Raw genomic sequence first — 20,064 nt, forward strand, 5'->3', positions numbered from 1 at the left:
GGTGCAATGAACCTGGCAGCTTCCTCCAACTTTTTTTGGTTTTAAGAGATGGGGTCTTGCTATGTTGCCCAGGCTGGCCTCAAACCCCTAGGCTCAAGCAATCCTCTCTCACCTCAGCCTCCTGAGTAGTTGGGACTACAGGTGTATGCAACTGCACCCTGCTCGCTCGCTCCACCTTCTGCCTGTGATGGAGCCAGGTGTTCCAGGGCTGGAGTCTGGCCTCAGCATCTTGGCCAATCAGTCATGCACAAGGCTCTACTCGGGGCAAGGCCAGTGTGCTGTTGCCCCCCAGTGGCTAGGGAGGGGAAGAACAGGCTAAAAGCTGCCTTCATGCTAAAGAAGGGGAGGGGCCGGGCGCGGTGGCTCAAGCCTGTAATCCCAGCACTTTGGGAGGCCGAGGCGGGTGGATCACGAGGTCGAGAGATCGAGACCATCCTGGTCAACATTGTGAAACCCCGTCTCTACTAATACAAAAAAATTAGCTGGGCACGGTGGCGTGTGCCTGTAATCCCAGCTACTCAGGAGGCTGAGGCAGGAGAATTGCCTGAACCCAGGAGGCGGAGGTTGCGGTGAGCCGAGATCGCGCCATTGCACTCCAGCCTGGGTAACAAGAGCGAGACTCTGTCTCAAAAAAAAAAAAAAAAAAAAAAAAGAAGGGGAGGGACCTGGTTGGTTCTTGGTTCTCAGTCTCTCTCCTCACAGAAGACACAATGCTGGCGTGGGCATTAAGAGATCTTTATTTTACCAGAAGGGACAGGCAGTGGGGCAGTGCAACATCCAAGCCCCAGACCAGACATGCAGCATCCACATGCAGGAAGAGCTACACAGGCTAGGGCAGGGTCAGGGTGGGGAGCCGGGACCACTGGATACCCACAGCACTCCTGCCAGGACGCTTGTGTCCTGGGCTCTTCTGCCTCCATTGGAGCAAGGAGGCAGAGGACTGGGCTGCTTCCTCATGAATGGAACCCTATCACTCTGGCCAGGAAGAAAGATAGCACAAGGGCTCTGGGGTCTGGCCAGGCTACAGCACTCGATTCTGTACAGGGTTGGCACAGCCTTCCCCACTGGAAGGGCCCAAAACCCAGGACACCGCAGCCCTAGCAGGAAGGTCTACATACTTTTCTGTCCCCAACAGGGCTAGACCCTGATCTCAGAAAACTTAGCAGAGTTGGGACCAAGCCCCACTGCCCCAGCAGGAACATGCCCATGAAGAGTCCTTCCCTGAGCACAAGCAGGTCCCTCCTAAGGCAGTAGGAAACAGGAAGCTGCTGTAGGCAGGAGGCCTTGCCTCTGTGCCCTTGGGGTGGGGGAGAGAGTACAGGGTATCAGTGCCAGCCGGGGCTTGGGGCAGATGAGGGGAAGGACAGTGGCTCTGGACCCTACAGGCCATGGCTGCCCAGGCCTAGAGAGGCAGCAGCAGGTGAGGTTGTGGGCTTCCTGGGGCAGGGTTTAGGGCTGGGAAGACCAGTCCAGGAGAGGGGACGGTGACCGTCCTACCCAGAACCCCTGCCCATGCTGAGTTTTGGCCAGGGCCATAGGGAGGACGGACAGATACACAGAGAACTTCAAGGCACCAGGATTCTGAGGAGCAGCGGGGCCACCCCCCATAGACAAGAGAGTGATTGTAATAAACATCTTCAGCTTATACTACATCATGTGCATGGGGGGAGAGAAAAAGACGAAGGAAGACACACAGGGAGATGAGAGACAAACCCAATGAAAGTGGCAGTGAACATGGGGTAAAGAAGAGGAGGAGGTGGACAAAGACAGGAGAGATGGGAAGACAGCCAGAGATGGCCTGAACACACAGCACTTCTGGTCCCTTCAAGGTAAGGCACCAGAGTCAGTAACATTCCCGTTGTTCCTGTGGGATTAAAACGGGTGCTGGAGGGAGGGCTGGGTGGCTGCTGAAGAGAGTGGGCCTGCAGGAGCCTCATACTTGGACACCGGTGGCCTTCTTGATCAGGGGTATCTGCAAGGATGGGAGATGCCATGAGGCTCTAGAGCCCAGGACCACTCTGCCTGGGCCTGTCCGATGGGCTACCCAGGCAACCCCACTGCTGCAGCTAGGCAGGCACACACCTTAGATAGGTCCACGCCCGTGAGGGCATGCACAGAGGCAGGCAGCTCGGCCAGCAGTCGGTTCACTTCTGATGTGACCTTGCTGTTGTCCCCACTAAGGACCACAATCTCATCGACTTTGGTAAGTGGAGCGGCTATTTTGGCAGCAATCTAGGAGGTAAGAGTGGGAGGAGAGACAGGTTGGCGCTGACTCCGTCCCCAGCCCAGTCCAGCATCTCTCCCTCCCTTCCTCAACTCACTCCAACCCCAAAGCAGCCTGGGTGGCCTTTAGTCTAGCATGGTAAGAGAGGCTCTGTGGGCCAGGGATGGCTTAGGCCTGTTGTAGGGTTCCTACAACAGGAACACAGAAGTGCCCCCTGCTTAGGACACTTCTCTTTTAACCCTTCTAGCCACCTGTCCCTGTGTCACTTGCAAAGCCCAGGGAAGTTCTGGCACTCACCCAGCTAGTCAAGCAAGGACACTTGAACCCTGGGACCCGCCTGGGTGGAAGCCTCACCTGGGGCAGGGCCTCCAGCACCAAGGCCATCTTGGCTGCATCCCCATATTTCTGGTAGGCTTCTGCCTTGAGCTTCATCCGCTCAGCCTCCGCCTTGCCCATCGCCTCAATGACTGCTGCCTCTGCCTCCCCGATTTTGCGGATCTTCTCAGCCTCTGCCTGGGCCAAGAGGACCTGCTTCACCCTGGGGGAGACCAGGCCGGGCAGGATCAGTGGGATGTACCAGGGTCTCCTCAAGCCCTGCCTAGGGGCCAGCAAACCTTCAAACCCTCTGCTCTGGGGCTGTCCAGGGTGGAAGACATTTGAAGGGCAGGGGTGGCCTGGCCTTCTGGCTCTGGCCAGGGAGAGGCCACCAGCTCCCAGCTGTACGTGGGAGGGGGAAAATCCAGGATGCCTTCTATTCCCATGCACTACACCAGACACTGGAGCCTCCTTTATCTAGGACCCCCACAGGGAATGTGGGGTTATTCTCACTTCACAGTGAGTAAGCAGACATGGTGGAGGTGGGAGAAGTGGCTTCCAAGCTGTGGTCAGGAGAGTAGAGGGCAGAGGAGCCTGACTAAGCCCCGATCCTGGCACCTGGGCGGCTCTCACTTTTCACCCTCGGCGATCTGCTGGATCCGGTGGGCCTCGGCCTCGGCGGGCCGGCGCACCGTAGCGATGAGCTCCTTGTCTGTGCGCAGGATCTCCTGCGCCTCCACGTCAATCTGCTTCTTGCGCTGCACAACCTCAATCTCAATCTCTTCCTGCCGGATCTTCTGCTGCTCACGGGCCCCCTGCAGCTCGTAGGCCAACTGGGCCTCGGCTGTCTGTGGCAAGAGGGTGACTGGTACATTAGAAGCTGGTCACCAAGTCATGATCCCTGAGCCCCAACCCAGGATGCCCTCAGGCTGCTCACCTTGATGTTAACCTCCTCACTGAAGGCCGACTTTTGCAGCTCAAAGGCTCGCTTAGAGTCAGCAATCTTGGTGTCTGCCATGAACTTTACATCCAGCATCTCCTTCTTGCACTCAGCTTCCTGGGGGCAGAAGGGGCAAGTGAGTAGAGTTCCCCTAAGTGAGCATGGTCCTATCACCCTTGAGCTTCCCATCCTTGAACCCACGGACCCGGATGCCTGCGTCCCGTTCAGCCTCGGCCACACCAATGTCAGCATCTCTCTGTACCACAGCAGTCTGTGTCTTGCCCAGGGAGCTCAGATAGTCCACTTTATCATACACGTCCTGGGGAGGAAAGAGGGTATCATAAGCTCAAAGGAGCAGCCAGAGGCACAACGGTGCTCCTCTAGCCAAGCCACCTTCTCCCAGATGGACACTAGGAGATACAGCTTCCCATCACACCGTACCTTGATGGTGAAGCTGAGGATCTCAATGCCCATGCGGCCAACGTCAGGGGCTGCCACCTCCCGCACCAGCTTGGCAAACTGGTCCCGGTCCTGATAAATCTGCTCCACTGTCAGAGTCCCTGGGGGCAGAGGGATCAGGGGCTGGTTCCCCAGGGACCCAACCAGCTGGGGAAGAGAGGAGGCATGCATGGAGAGGTCGGGTGCATGCAGGGATGCTGCAGTCTGAGCTGGGTCTTCTGGAGTATCTTCTCAACAGCATTTAACACTGAGCCTCCTGCTGCAGAGTCCGGGCTGGACGAGAAGTGTCCCAAGCAGCACCAGGTTCCTGAGCAGGCTGACAGCACCCCAGGCCCATCCCACCCCAATGGCCTCTCCACTAAAGTCACCTGAAGTTTTAAAATGTAATACTTGAGGAAAAATGTTTTACCTTGAAACCCCAGTCAAAGAGGCCCCCTGCCCAGCCCTACACCCCTCCCTGCCCTGGCTTAGGAACACCATGAAGCTCCTCAAAGGCTGGACAGGACCTCACCGAGGATGGAGCGCAGATGTCCCTCCAGGGTCTGTAGGACGACGTTTTTGATGTCCTGCACATTCTTACCCAGAAACTGCTCACAAGCCACGGCCAGGAGTTCCTTCTCCGTCATGATCTTCACCTGCCAGTGATGACAGAGGCGCTTCAGTCAGGCTGGAGTGAGGCAGACGGAGGCCCCAGACCCAGAGGTAGGCAGGGTGGTGGCTGTACCCCCTTCCCTCCTTTTTTCAGACCTGGAGGCTCTGGGGGCTGGAATCTGTCTGAGGCCTCTAGTGGGGAGACAGCAGCACAAGGGCTTCCTAATACTGAGAAACTTCACTGCACTGGCAGCCCCAGGCCCTGCCACGGCCTCTCCTGGGCATTCGGGGCTTGTCTCCCCACCCTTCCAGCTCACTGTCCCCTCACCAGCCAATTCCTCCTTCGCAGGCTTCCAGCACATGGGAGACCCTCGGGCTGAGGGGCAGAGAGTGTGACAAGGAGAATGAGCAATAGGGACACAGACAGAGAAGGAAAGAGCCTAGACGGGCAGGAGAGGGTTGGGGGTGCGACGAAGGGTGCCTCTCCTTTTTGAGGTACTCAGCCAACCCCTCGCCGAGGCCTACAGCATGGCTGAACCTCACTGCCCTGTGAAGCTGAGAGGTGGATCAGGGTAGGAAGCCCCCACCTAGTCCCCCAGCTGGGAATATGACACAGCCTCCAACTCCCAGAGTCCAGAGCTCCTCTGCCTCACATGGCCTCTCTCTCTGGGCCCCACCCCGCCCACCCCGTACCCAGGGAACAATGAAGGCCTGGATTCTGGGGCTTGGCATTTCCAACACCTGCAAAGAATGAGGGTGGTGTTAGTGAGCCAGGAGCCCTCAGCACTGGTTCTGTCCTTCGCGGGCCCGCTGAGGAAAGAAGGGGTGTCTGTTAGTCCTGCTGGGTGGCCAAAAGGGCCGGGTGAGCAAGTTCCAGTGGCGATGACTCGACTTGCCCTCTCTTGTGGGACTTGCTGGGACTCGGATGCTGGAGAGAGATTGCCCCTGGCTGCCATCCTCTCCTCCTCCCCCCGAACCCGAGTACGGGACCAGGCAGCTCAATGGACATGCGCGGGGCTGCTGAGTTACTATACCTGGGCGACACCCGTCACAGTTAAAGCTACCCCCTCGGCCGTCTCTACGTCCTCGCAGCGGGGCTGCAACGTCATAATCTCTAGGGAAATCCTGCCAAGAAATGCAAAACAGGGGCATGGGTCTGGGGGCCCAGGGCCTGGCAGTGTTGGGAAAGAGTCTAGTACCTCAGGGCTTCAGCTGGGTCCTGGTGAGAAGGGTGGAGGGAGGACTCTCCAAGGGGCTATAGATGCGAGTGTCTGAGAAGGAGGTGGGCCGGCGGGGAGCGTGGATGCAGATGGCCCCAGGGGAAGGACCAGAAGTGGGCTGTGTATGTGCACACACCCTCTGCTCAAGTCAGCCTGGCTGGAATAGTGAGAAAAACGAAGTGGAAAGAAGTGGCCGTGGGTGGTCCGGGCTGTTGGCAGGGGAGAATCCAGGTGTAGCTGTGTGTATGTTCTAGGATAGCAAGTCAGTGCTGGTCCTCCCAGCCCTGCAGGCCAGTGTGGATGCCATCTGAACCTCCCGCAGGGGCCCTGACCCATTCCTTGGTCTATTCAGCACCCCAGGGTGCCCAGGAAGCTGCCTGGAAAGCTCTGCCTGATTGCCTGGCATCTTGGGAGTATGCCCAGAGCTGGGCCAAGATGGAAGTGATCCTGTACCTGCCCCTTGCCAGGGAAGACCTGCCTGGTCCCTCCACCTGGCTGTAGTCTTTGACTTGAAACCCACCTCTGGTATTAGGCCCAGGTGGGTTACATGGGGAACATAGACTGAGGTCCCACTAGAGCCTCTTGGCCAAGGAGTGTTAACCCTGTAAAGAGTTGTTCTGGCCAGGCAATCTGATTTCTCCAGGGTCCACAGTCACCCAGCTTAAAAGTGATCTGGGCATTTGCAGATTCAAGTGTAGGAGTGGGTTTGGAGGGGGACAGGACTGCATCAAATGGGGTGCTGAGGGAGGCCTGGACCCTACCCCTTCCACACAAGGTGCTCTGAGCCTCTCAGGCCCCTGCACCTCCCATGGCTACAAGGGCTAATGAGATGGGGATGGTCCCCTTCCCCATTGGAGATGGCAGGATGGGTGAAGAAGGGAGTGGTGATGCAATATTTTTGCCTAAGCAGGCTGATGGGCAATTTAATGCAGAGGGAGGGGATGAGGAAGATGCTGTTCAGCCCTCTTCCAGCCTGGGAACCAGCTGGCACATGGGCTCTGAGAGGGCAGGAGCTTTTTGATGTTCACTCCTGCAGTCCACGTGCCTTGAACTGAGAAGGTGCTCAGTAGAGAGCTGGTGAATGAAGCAATGAAGAGGGGAACCCACATATGACAGAGTAAACATTTGGAGCTACTTAACACCCAAGTCCAAGAATAGATTCACCAGCTATGGCTGCATAGTAATGAAGGCTTGGCATCCTGGGACACTCACTGGCAGACTTGGCAGAGCTTCCAGAATCCCTTACTCTTTCCCCGCTTGCAGTCCAATAGGCAAGGGCAAGGGACCTGGGGATCTACTGGGATCCATCCTGGCACCCAGGGCAGCGGAGGAGAGAAAAGAGGAGAGGGAGAAAGGTACATTCTTAGGAGGGGAGTTCATCGGCTCCTGTCTGCCAGGCCCCGCAGGGCAGGAAGAGAGAAGGTTAGACATGGAGGAGGAAGCAGGTGGGTTATTACCTGTGCAACCCCTGTTACGAATAGTGGAACCCCCTCCGACGTCTCAATATTCTCACAGCGACACAGGATGGTCATAACCTCCAGAGACAGTCTGAGGAGCAGCCAGGGGTTGGGGAGAGGTAGGGACAGGAAGGGGAGGAGGGGACACAGCAAACACACACAGTAGTTACCAGACAAGCACTGATGCCTGACGCCTGGGGGGCAGACATGCTGTCAGTAATCCAACCCCCAACTGCCAGCTCAGCCGAGGGCTGCAGGAGAGCAGAGGCCCCCATGCTGGCCTGAGGCCTCTGGGTTTCTTCTCTAGTCCCCAAACCCTTCCAGTGAGGAGCTGCTGGGCTGGGGAAGATGCCTGCTGCCACCCTGGGCCTGCAGCATGAGGTTGGGAGGCTTATGCATAGGGCACCCAGGTTGCCTGCCACCTCACTTTCCCAGGGATCCTGTCACAACCTGGGGGACTGAGCCTTAGCTCCCACCGTCTTCACACAGGTAAACCTGTGTTTCCAGAAATTGGGAGTGGGAGGCTATTCTGGGGACTCCTGAGCTTTAGCAAACGCTGAATCCACCAGGTCTGCACTATCTATCACTAAGAAGGCAAGGCAAGGCCAGAAAAGCCCAAAGAAAAACTGGATGTTCTGATGTGGGGGTCAAGGAAGGCTGAGGGAGAAAGTGTGCTCCTGCTGGAAAACTCAGGGACGACCGGGAGATAAGGGAGACATTTAATTGGGAATTTCCAAAGTTGGCCAGGGACAGAGAGATTATAGGCAAAGAAATCAAGGTGCCTTAAAGCTCCTTGACTCATTCTGGCCAGGCCTCCCTAGGCAGTGTGTGTGTAGGGTGGCTGTCTAGGCAGAGGCCAGGCTGTGGACAGTGTGGAAAGTTTCCCTAAATCAGAGGAAGGAAGAGAGGACAGAGGCCAAGGGTGAAGGGGCAGAAGCAGGTGGAGGGGGTGAGGAGGAACAGCAGGCGATGCACAGCCCCCATCTCAACCCTGGGAGGGCCATCCTCAGTACCAGCCCTGGGGCTCTGGCCATGCAGACATGCAAAGCTTGCCTTTATTTGAACCTCTAACACTAGCATCCTTGGGCCTGAGAGGACTCTTGACCTGGCTCAGAGAGGAACCTACCAAGCTCTCTTCTGGGGAAGGAGAAAGGGAAATAGGGAGAGGGAGGGACCAAGGGTAGCAGGGAGGAAAGAAGGGAGGCTGCAGTTCAGATGCCAAGGGTGGAGAATTGCTCAGGTAAGGAAGAGAGAGCTGCCCACATCAGGGCCTTGGGATAGTATAGGATGTAGCAGCAAAGTGCAGCAGAACGGGTCACTGAGCCCTTAAGAAGAATGGCTGACCCGAAGGCACGTGACAACTGCAGAAAGGACCTCAAGAGGGAGGCTGAGTATCCAGGCTATTAGAAGTCTCTACTCTGACCTGACAGGCTCCTGAAAGCCTAGGGACATAAAAGCCCCAGCCTGTGGAGATGTTCCCCAAGCAGGCTGGGGACTGGGGAAGGGGCTGACCCCTAGAAAAGGGGATAAGAGGGGAAGGACTACTGGCTCAGACTACCCAGTCAGTGGGACCACAGGGAGGATGTGGAGCCTGGGTGTGAGGTTGGTGTCCTGGGAAGAGATACAAGGTCCCTTACCTCTAACTTCCAAACCTGCTGTCAGAAAGGCTCAGCCCTTCTGTCCTGGCTCTGCTCCCTGGAGCAAGAAAGGAGAGCAGAGGACCAAGAATATTGGAGAAAGGGCTGCAGGGGACTTGCCCTAGCAGTGGCTGCCCACGCAGGACAGGTGGGCCTGGCTGCAGGTTGAGGCATCTGGACAAGATACTCTGTTGTGCTGGGACTGCACAGTGTGTGGGGTGGTGGTGTGTCTGGAGAAGGCTCCCCATGGCTTCTGACAGGCCACTGGCCCACTCAGGTGTGGCCAGGATCCTCTCAAGTGGAGGCTATGGCCACTATTGATTACTCTGACAATCTGAGCCTTGGATATTACTCACCTCCGGCTGGGTAAAGTCGGGGGAGAGGTGGAAGAGTGGAGCAGTTACTGGGAACCAGTGAAATTAATCCATTGTGCCATGCTTCCCATTCCCCCAACCCTAGCAGATGTCCTCAGGCTCCCAGGAGCCTCGAGCACTAGCAGCTCAGTGCAGACATGAGCTGCTGATGGATGGGGGCTAGGCAGAGGGGGTTTCCACTGGAATCTCCATGATTTCCCTTGTGGGGTGACCGACCCCCTTGCAACATGCCCACAGCTCTGCTGCCCTTGTTGCCTGGGTCCTGGTTGGGAACAGTCTGCTCCTCCCCTCCACCTCCCATAATCAGGAAGTGGGTGATTCTGGAAAGGTACCTGGCATGCCTCATCTGCTGGGTGGGAGATGAGGTGGCAGGAGAGGCCAGGTCTGGCCCTGCCCTGGGCTCTGCAGGCAGCAGCAGGTAGAGCTGAATGGTGGGCCCTCTGGGGAGCTGAAAACTCACTTCCTCTAGTAAGTCTTTCCAGACTGATTTAGGAGGTCTAGACCTGTCTTGCCTCCCACCCCAGCAATAATCTGTTAGGTCCCCATCCCTGTCTCTAACTCATCACTGTCACAGAACCACTTTTGACTATATATCCATTCTCTGCCACGTAGTCCCTGCCTGGATTACCCCAGGGCCTACATAGGTAAGGGTGTGTATGGGGTCTCTCCTGGTTTTCCTCTCTTCATATGCCCACGCCAAACTGAGCATATAATAAAGACTGCTTAAATAACCTTGAGCTATGATTAGGAAATCAAGATTCTGCCTGGGCATGACCCTGAGTTCTCTAGAACAGAAGTAATGCCACCTCTAGTGGAAAAAAGAACACCACTAAGAAGGGGGCACCCATGACAGACTTTCCTGATACATGTCTCCTGCATCCCTGCCCAATCCATCTCACCTGCTTCTTAGAAGGCCCCACCCACCAGAATGGAATGTGGAAATGGTAGATGTTCTAGCTGACCCTTGGGGTAAAGCAGAAGAATGCTAAAAGTCCCTCTCTCCCTGGCCCACTCCATGACAGGTTCTAGAGCCCCCAGGTGCTTACCTCTGAGTGTCGGAGATACACCACCAGGCCCAGGCCCAGCCGCCAAACACGTACTGTTTATAGTCGGAACCACAACAGCCCCCTGGGGAGCAAAGCAAACCACCGCAAGTCAGTTGGTTCTTGGGTCTGTCTACTCCCCAGCCCACTGATAGCAACTTTTGTCCTTTACCTGCTCTGATACTTGACAACGCCTACTGTTCGGTGCCTGGTGCCGAGGTTACACACAAATGAGAGAGAAGTTCTCTCTGCCCTTACAGGACTTAAAATCTAGCTTGGTACACAGGCAATTTACATAAAGAGAAGGATACCCAATGAATAGTTCAGAATGTAAGTGCTTACAGAGAACAGAACAGAACAAGACAATGGGCAGAGGTGATCTGGAAAAGCTTCCCCCACGTTTTTTTTTTGTCAAAAAAAGTCTCATTCTGTCACCCAGGCCAGAGTGCAGTGGTGTGATCTCTACTCACTGCAACCTCTGCCCCCAGGCTCAAGCAGTTCTCCTACCTCAGTCTCTTGAGTAGCTGGGATTACAGGTGCCTACCATACCACACCTGGCTAATTTTTATATTATTAGTAGAAACAGAGTTTCATCATGTTGGCCAGGCTGGTCTCAAACTCTTGGCCTCAGGCAATATGCCCACCTTGGTCTCCCAAAGTGTTAGGATTACAGGTGTGAGCCACCTCGCCAGGCCAGCTTCCCTTTTTTTTTTTTTTTTTTTTTTTGAGACAGTTGGAATTAACTTGGGGCAAACTATTGGAAAGAAAAAAAAGAATTAAAAAAAAAGAGAAAGAGAAAAAAAAAGAGAGAGACAGAGTTTTTGATCTTATTGCCCAGGCTGGAGTACAATGGTGCAATCTCAGCTCACTGCAACCTCCACCTCCCGCATTCAAGCAATTCTCCTGCCTCAGCCTCCTGAGTAGCTGGGATTACAGGCATGCACCACCACACCCAGCTAATTTTTGTATTTTAGTAGAGACCAGGTTTCTCCATGTTGGTCAGGCTGGTCTCGAACTCCCAACCTCAGGTGATCTGCCCGCCTCGGCCTCCCAAAGTGCTGAGATTACATGCGTGAGGCACTGAACCCAGTCCATTTTTTTAATTTTTTATTTATTTATTTTTGAGACAGAGTTTCACTCTTGTTACCCAGGCTGGAGTGCAATGGCGCGATCTCGGCTCACCGCAACCTCCGCCTCCTGGGTTCAAGCAATTCTCCTGCCTCAGCCTCCCGAGTAGCTGGGAGTACAGGCGTGCGCCACCATGCCCAGCTAATTTTTTGTATTTTTTAGTAGAGACGGGGTTTCACCATGTTGATCAGGATGGTCTCGATCTCTTGACCTTGTGATCCACCCGCCTCGGCCTCCCAAAGTGCTGGGATTATAGGCGTGAGCCACCGCGCCCGGCCCTTATTTTTTATTTTGAGAGGGAGTCTTGCTGTCAACAGGCTGAAGTACAGTGACACGATCTTGGCTCACTGCAACTTCCACCTCCTGGGTTCAAGTGATTCTCTTTCCTTAGCCTCCTGAGTAGCTGGGACTACAGGCTCACGCCACCATGCCCAACTAAATTTTTTTTCCTCAGGATGGAGTCCTGCTCTGTCACCCAGGTTGAAGTACAGTGGTGCGATCTTGGCTCACTGCAACCTCAGCCTCCTGGGTTCAAGCAATTCTCCTGTCTCAGCCTCTCAAGTAGCTGGGATTACAGGCACGTACTACCATGCTGGGCTAATTTTTGTATTCTTATTAGAGACAAGGTCTTGAACTCCTGACCTCGTGATTGGCCCACCTCAGCCTCCCAAAGTGCTGGGAATACAGGTATGAGCCACCGTGCCTGGCTCAGCTTCCATTTTTATTAATTTTTTTTTTGAGACGGAGTGTCACTCTGGTTGCCTAGGCTGGAGTGCAATGGCACAATCTCAGCTCACTGCAACCTCTGCCTTCTGGGTTCAAGCGATTCTCCTGCCTTAGCCTCCCTAGTAGCTGGGATTACAGGCATGCGCCACCACACCTTGCTAATTTTGTATTTTTTAGTACAGATGGGGTTTCTCCATGTTGGTCAGGCTGCTCTTGAACTTCCAATCTCAGGTGATCCGCCCGCCTCGGCCTCCCAAAGTGCTGGGATTATAGGCATGAGCCACCATGCCTGGTCAAGCTTCCATTTTTAATTAATTCATTCAATAAAAAAGTATGCCCTGGCTGGGCGTGGTGGCTCACGTCTGTAATCTCAGCACTTTGGGAGGCCGAGGCAGGTGGATCACCTGAGGTCAGGAGTTCAAGACCAGCCTGGCCAACATGGTGAAACCCTGTCTTAAAAAAAAAAAAAAGTATGCCCTGCAGTTCACCTGTTATCACAGTGGGTGTAGACAAAGAGGGAACGCAGAGGGGAGCCGCACTGTGGGGCTTGTGGGAGGGAAGGAATAGTCTTACAGTCATGGTGGCGGGGCTTGCTCCTCTGCCTAGCAGATACATCTCAGTGAGGCTGGTTTCTGGTTCCGGATTATTCAGAATGACTTTGTTCCTCTCATGGGAGCAGGTGAAGGCAAGGACTCAAAACAAAAGCTAACTTGTGGTACCAATGGGATAAGTGAAAAGAAAGCAAAAAGGCCTAAAAAGGAAGTGGTTCTTGGGAAACAGTGTGTCAACTACACAGAATATCTAATTCAGGCACAACCTAGATCCATGCTGTAGACATGTTCCCTATACAGGAATGAGAAAAATCAATTCTTGAGATTCTTATAGTAAACTCTGTTAATGCCAAAATTCCTTATCAAGTTCAAGGAAACCTTCATAAAACTGGACAGGCAGTTAACTTGCAGTGCAAAATAATGTACAGGAAACAGAATTCAAAGAAAATATGTGATCTGGGAAAAACTAGAGTGTTTTCTTTTCTTTTCTTTTTTTGAGACAGGGTCTCATTCTGTCGCCCAGGCTGGAGTACACGATCACGGCTCACTGCAGCCTTGATCTCCTGGGCTCAATCGATCCTCTCACTTTAGCTTCTTGAGCAGCCAGAACCACAGGTGTATGCCACCAGGCCTGGCTGATTTTTTGTGGAGACAGGGTTTTACCACATTGCCCAGGCTGGTCTCGAATTCCTGGGCTCAAGCGATTCACATGCCTTGGCCTCCCAAAGTGCCGGGATTACAGGTGTGAGCCACTGAGCCCAGCCAAGCATTATCATTTCCATCTTCACAAAGTTAGGTTTTCATGAAAGCCTCAAACAACCTCAAAAGGTTGTTTGACTCCCCAGGTGAAGGGTCTAGGGGAGTTTCATACAGTTGGGTTAGTGTCTCTGAGGACTCACAGCAGGGAACAAGGCAAGTGGAGAGGCAGAGGGCAGATCACACAGTGTCTTGTATGTCAGGCCAAGGAGCTGTGTGACAGGAAGCCAGGTTACCCTTGAGAAACACACCAGTTTGCATGAGGAGGAAGACACTGGGATCAGGGAGACTGGGTAGGAGCCTGTTGCAGTAACCCAGGCAAGGCATGGTGGCTGATATGGGCAGACAACTTCTCGAGCAGTCTTATACAAGACAACTTTCTGAGAGGGTAGGAATGTTCTATATCTTCTTCTGTGTTTACACTGTGCAGTACAGCAGCCTCTAGCAACATGCAACTGTTGTGCACTTCAAATGAGACTGGTATAACTGGGGAACTGAATGTTTTTTTCTTTTTTTTGGGATGAATTCTCGCTTTGTCGCCCAGGCTGGAGGGCAGTGGCACAATCTCGGCTCACTGCAACCTCTGCCTCCAGGGTTCAAGTGACTCTCCTGCCTCAGCCTCCCAAGTAGCTAAGACTACAGGTGTGTGCTACCACCCCCAGCTAATTTTTTGTACTTTTAGTAGAAACAGGGTTTGATCATGTTAGCTAGGACGGTCTCCATCTCCTGACCCCATGAGGCTCCCACTTCGGCCTCCTAAAGTGCTGGGGTTATAGGCGTGAGCCACCGTGCCCAGCCTGAATTTTTTTTTCTTTTCTTTTTCTTTTTTTTTTTTTAAGATGAGGTTTCACCATGTTGGTTAGGCTGGTCTTGAACTCCTGACCTCAGGTGATCCACCCGCCTCGGCCTCCCAAAGTGCTGGGATTACAGTCGTGAGCCACCGCGCCTGGCGAGCCTGAATTTTTTATTTAATTAATTTAAATGACCACCTGTGGCTAGTGTCCACATTGGGTAGTGCAGCTCTACAGTCTGGGTTTGAGTGGGTGGTGAGGACAATGATAGAAACAGACACTATGGAGAGAACGGGAAACTGGGGACAAATTTTGGGTGGGTGGAGGCAAAGGAACAAAGACCTGTTTCACCCCACCCCCAGTGGGGAGGGCTAGAAAGCTTGGAGCGATGGCATCTAATACTGCTTACCAGGCAGGTAACTCAGTTTTCTGGGTCTGCTGCCATGCATGAAGTTCCAGAAGCAAAGCCAGAGGTCCAGGGATCAAAGAGCAGCCCCACAGTGTGGGCAGAGAACAGTAAAAGGGGGTCTTGGATATCTGTTTCGCTGGGGTGGAACTATCTGCTTACAGGGCTGCTTTTCAAGGTAAGCCATTCCGGGCTTTTCTGACCTGGGAGGTGGAATGGGGTGGCATCTGAGGACAAGCACTCAATCTGAAACCCAAACCATCTCAGGATCAAGTGAAACTGGAAGGGTGCCAAAAATCACAGCTTATTCTAGATCTTCTGGCTTGGTGGGGGCTGGGGCATGGCTACCTTGGGCTAGCTCCAGGGGACTTCTCAAAATATGCAGTGGGAAGGTGGTAGTGGTAGGGGGTAGAATGAGGAGGTGGGGTGGGGGATGGACAGTATAGATGGCCACCCCTTATCTTACATTTTTTTTTTTTTTTTTTTGAGATGGAGTCTTGCTCTGTCACCCAGGCTAGAGTGCAGTAGTGCAATCTCAGCTCACTGCAACCTCCACCTCTGGGATTCAAGTGATTCTCCTGCCTCAGCCTCCTGAGTAGCTGGGACTACAGGCATGTGCCACCATGCCCAGCTAATTTTTGTATTTTTAGTAGAGACAGGGTTTCACCATGTTGGCCAGGACGGTCTCGATCTCTTGACTACATGATCCACCTGCCATCGCCTCCCAAAGTGCTGGGATTACAGGCATGAGCCACTGTGCCCGGCCTTTTTTTATTTTAGACGGAGTTTTGCTGTGTTGCCCAGGCTGGAGTGTGGTGGCATAATCTCAGCTCACTGCAACCTCCACCTCCAGGGTTCAAGCGATTCTCCTGCCTCAGCCTCCTGAGTAGCTGGGATTATAGGCACCCACATGGCTAATTTTTTTTAGTAGACAGAGTGTTTTGCCATGTTGGCCAGGCTGGTCTCGAACTCCCAACCTCAGGTGATCTGCCTTCCTCGGTCTCCCAAAGTGCTGGGAGTACAGGCATGAGCCACCATGCCCGGGCCATCCTTTACCTTTAACTTATTCTTTGACTTGGGGAGCAGGCTGTCACAGCTCAAGCTGGGCCTTGGCCAAGAGCAACATGGCCAGGTTCCCAGGGGTAGCAACAACAGGAAGCTGATACTGCCAAATTGCCCTGCCCCGACCAGCATCCTACCCTGAAAGGCAACTTCCTGTCAGCTTTCTGTCACTCAGCCTGAGCAGCCCTCCCAAGAGGCCAGTTAGGTGCCTCTTCCTTGACTTCCCTAGCTCTTACTCATCTCAAGACGTGGAAGTTTCTCCTAATTGTACCTCACTCTTTCTAACCCAACTTGCTTTCCTTTTCCATAATTAAGCTGAAGAACCACGAAATACCTTACGATAACCTCTGTTCCACCCCCTTAGCTCCTCCCCAGGACACAGCCCACTCTGTCCTCTCAGGAGCACCCCCTGCCCTTCCTGGCTCTCCTCCACCTTCTTTTGTTTTTGAGACAGTGTTGTGCTCTGTCACCCAGGCTGAGTGCAGTGATCATAGCTCACTGCAGCCTTGAACTCATGGGCTCAAGTGATTCTCCAGCCTCAGCCTTCCATACACCACCCACCATGCCTGTCTAATTAAAAAGAATTGTTTTTGTAGAGACAGGGTCTTGCTATGTTGCACAGGCTGGTCTCAAACTCTGGGCCTCAAGTTACTCTCCCACCTCGGTCTCCCAAAGTACTGGGATTACAGGTGTGAGCCACTGTGCCCAGCCCACCTTCTTACTACTAGTCAAGAAGTCTGTATCCTGGCTGGGCATGGTGGCTCATGCCTGTAATTCCAGCACTTTGGGAGGCTGTGGTGGGAGGACTGCTTGAGCCCAGGAGTTTAAGACCAGCCTAGGCAACATAGGGAGACCCTATCTCTATAAAAAATTAAAAATTAGCAGCCAGGCATGATGGCTCACACCTGTAATCCCAGCACTTTGGGAGGCTGAGGTGGGCTGATGACTTGAGGCCAGGAGTTTGAGAGCAGCCTGGCCAACACGGTGAAACCCCGTGTCTACTAAAAATATAGAAATTAGCTGGGCATGGTGGTGTGCACCTGTAATCCCAGCTACTCAGGAGGCTGGGGCATGAGAATCGCTTGAACCTGGTAGGTAGAGATTGCAGTGAGTCGAGTTGAACCACTGCAATCTGGCCTGGGCAACAGAGCAAGACCTTGTTTTAAAAGAGAAAAAAAACAAAACAAAACTGAGTGTGGTGGTGCACAATTATAGTCTCAGCTACTTGGGAGGCTGAGGTGGGAGGACTGCTTGAGCCTAGGAGGTGGAGGCTGCAGTGATCTGTGATTGTGCTACTGCACTCTAGTAGCCTGGGTGACAGAGCAAGACTGTGTCTCAAAAGAAAAAATAAAAATAAAAGTCCATATCCTACTAGACGGTTTTAGCCTTTTTTGAGCTACACACCCCTTTAGCAATCCAGCAATGTCTAAGGACTCCTCCTCAAGAATATTTGTTTATCTATCTATCTCTTTATTTATTTTTTTGACAGGGTATCTCTCTGTTGCCCAGGCTGGAGTGCAGTGCCTCCTGAGCTCAAGCGATCCCCCGACGTCCGCCTCCGGAGTAGCTGGGACCACATATGTGCCACCAGTCCTGGCTAATTTTTTTTTTTTTTTTTTTTGGTAGAGGCAGAGTTTTGCCATGTTGCCCAAGCTAGTCTCAAACTCCTGGCCTCCAAGTGATCCATCTGCTTCAGCCTCTCAAATTGCTGGAATTACAGGCATGAGTCTGGCCAAGAATATTTATAAATTCATAAAATAAATACATAAGAAATTATATTGAAAGTTATCAAAATTTAAAACAACCAAATGTGTAATATACAATAATATATCCTTCTTTATTAATACATTAAATAGTAAGATCTAGTGGTAGATCTAATTACTAGCTTAATTTCAAAATACGGAGGAATGTAAATGATTTCCTTTTTTTTTTTTTTTTGAGACAGAGTTTTGCTCTTGTTTCCCAAGCTGGAGTTCAATGGAACAATCTTGGCTTATTGCAACCTCCGCCTCCCGGGTTCAAGTGATTCTCCTGCCACGGCTGCCTGAATAGCTGCTGGGATTACCAGCACACGCCACCATGCCTGGCTAATTTTTTGTATTTTTAGTAGAAACAGGGTTTTACCATGTTAGCCAGGCCAGTCTCGAACTCCTGACCTCAGGTGATCTGCCCACCTCAGCCTCCCAAAGTGCTGGTATTACAGATGCGAGCCACTGCTCCCAGCCAGTGATTTTCAAGGTACCAGCAATAACTAGTGTGTTAGGAAAATTCCTGCTAATACTATCATGAATTGTTGCCAATATTCATAATCACAGAAAACACTAAATTTCAATGGATGAGAGAAAATAAAATTGTGCTTTCTCACCCCTTACCCCCACCCCTGACCCATGAAAAGGATTCCCCTTTAAAAATGAAAAAGATTCCCCTTTAAAATCTTCAAAAGTAGAGAGAAAATAAGTTTTATGTTACAAACTGAAGGAGGGAGTTAGACATTAAGAAAGGATGGAAAAGATGACTTTGAGATGTATTAGCATCCTCCTTCTGAAACTGGGCTGGGTGAGATGCCTCTGGACCTAGATGCAGGTTCAAAGAGCAAAGCAGAAAGGTGGGAGCAGGGGTTGGAGCAGTTGCTCTGCTCTCTCGGGAGTCCACACACAAGAGGAAGCTGCATCTCAGTGTGGTCATCTCAAATCCCAAGGTACCATTACACCAGGCATTATCCCCCTGCCTTCTCTGCTTCCCTGACTCTAGCATCCTCAGTTCTCAGCATGACCTCCTCTCCACCACTAACATAGCTTTGAAGCTAACTGCATTGACTTCTGTTCAGAAGAGCAGGTTCTCGGTAACTGGAAGGCACAGAGCAGCCCATCTCTGGGGCACTTTTTGGCCCTCAGTCTCAAGATTTTTCACAAAGATGGAATTGGAGCTTTTGTCTTTTCAGCCCAGAGTCTGGGCTTCCTGAAGGAAATTCCACAAGAAAAACAAAGTGCAGTGCAGATTCTGGTCTCTAAAAGCCTTCTCTAAGGGTGGGGACTGGGAGACAGGTCTAGGTCTTATAGAGGGGCAAGTCTGGCCTCGGTTTTCTCTGGGGGGTCTCCCTCCTGTCCCCAAGGCTATTTCTGGTCTTCAGGGGGGTAGGGTACTTATTAGATTGATTTCGAGATCCAAAGTGACCCAGAGGCCATGTTTTGGAATGAAAATTCCCAGTGGACTTATTCCTTTCCAAGGGATGGCAGCTATAAGGCCTGGCTCAGGGCTTCTACCTCCTTCTATTTCTTCTGTAGCCACTTCTACCAAATCTGCACGCAGGCTGAAAAACTCAGCACTGATAGTGGGAAGACAGACAAGAGAAATTCCTCCAGCTCCAGGCCTTCAAACTGTCAGGCACCAGGACCCCCTCCCCCAGCTCCTTAGAGTCAGGAGCTGCACAATCTGGTGGCTTGCAAGGTGTCAGTCGCTTCCCAAAGCACCCCAATATAAAATCTCAATAGCAACTCATTTTCTCCATTACTGCAGTCCCCAATCCCCACCTAGACGGAAATTCTGGAGCTTGCAGCATTTTGCAATCCCGAGCTGCACAGCCCAGAGCCGGGTTTCCCAACCTGTAGAGGCCGCACCCACATCGCCTGGGCGGGCAATGCCGGTAATCCCCAACAAGCCCCAGCCTGCTTGGAATTAACGGGTCAGACTGTGCCCAGAGAAAGGACCTATGTCTCAGGGCCCCTCCCCTACAGGCACCTGCCCTCCAGGGCTGCGCGACCCGCCCCAGTCCTGGGCGCTGGAATCCAGCCAAACCTCTGCGTTCCCGGAACCACCAGCTCCCTCCCTCACGGAACCCCGAGACTTCAGTTCGGGACCCCTCAAGCTCACGGTGGAGCCGAGGGGAGGCCCGGCCTAGGGAGGGGGATGGGGAGGAGAAGCAAATAAACACTGGAAAACACGCAGCGGAAGGGGGAGCCCCTGGTGGGTGCCCGAGGGCAGGCAGCAAGGAAAGCATGAGCACAGTGGGGTCTCTCCCGGGGGCCAGCGCCCTGCGCCGCGCGGTAGACTCAGGCCCAGCTCTTCCCTGTGCCCTCCCTAGCCCTGCAGCCACCCCGAGCACCCTCCACAGCGCCCACCTCCCTCGCCGCCCCCTCACCTGAAACCACCAGCGCCTCGTTGGGCCCCACTGTGTGGCAATTGCCCATGGCGCCGGCGGCACGGAGGGCCCTCAGGACGGCACAGACCCAGACAGCAGTAGCGGGTCCGCAGCGCCGGCCGCGCCCAGCCTATCCCGTCACCCTCAACGGCCGGCCGCCCGCTCGCCCGCGCCCCTCTGTGGTCTCAGCCCCGCCGGAAGTGTGGCGGCGGAGGGCGGGGCCGGCGCGTTAAGCCAGGAGCCAGC

The 20,064-nt window shown here is 53.3% G+C and overlaps 1 protein-coding gene across 4 annotated transcripts; it reads right to left on the reverse strand.

Moving 5' to 3' along the window:
• Nucleotides 1-714: 714 nt before the first annotated feature.
• Nucleotides 715-20,023, reverse strand: FLOT2 (flotillin 2). Of its 4 annotated transcripts, none has more exons than XM_012449330.2 (11): nucleotides 19,819-20,023; nucleotides 10,264-10,345; nucleotides 5,564-5,654; nucleotides 4,450-4,573; nucleotides 3,921-4,039; nucleotides 3,685-3,798; nucleotides 3,477-3,596; nucleotides 3,173-3,387; nucleotides 2,579-2,762; nucleotides 2,083-2,232; nucleotides 715-1,972 (listed from the first exon to the last, which is right to left on the reverse strand). In XM_012449330.2, exons 1-11 carry the CDS (start codon nucleotides 19,865-19,867, stop codon nucleotides 1,934-1,936), a joined length of 1,287 nt encoding a protein of 428 aa, XP_012304753.2. In that variant the 5' UTR covers nucleotides 19,868-20,023; the 3' UTR covers nucleotides 715-1,933. The 4 variants fall into 4 exon arrangements, with proteins under 4 accessions (XP_012304753.2, XP_012304754.2, XP_012304755.2 ...); XM_012449331.3 differs by lacking the exon at nucleotides 5,564-5,654 and adding an exon at nucleotides 7,207-7,297; XM_012449332.2 differs by lacking the exons at nucleotides 10,264-10,345; nucleotides 19,819-20,023 and adding an exon at nucleotides 7,207-7,295.
• Between the last annotated feature and the right edge of the window lie 41 nt (nucleotides 20,024-20,064).

The sequence above is a fragment of the Aotus nancymaae genome, unplaced genomic scaffold (genome assembly GCF_030222135.1).
Source record: "Aotus nancymaae isolate 86718 unplaced genomic scaffold, 86718_ANA_hifiasm-v0.15.2.pri h1tg000072l, whole genome shotgun sequence".
In the NCBI taxonomy this organism is placed as follows: domain Eukaryota; kingdom Metazoa; phylum Chordata; class Mammalia; order Primates; family Aotidae; genus Aotus; species Aotus nancymaae.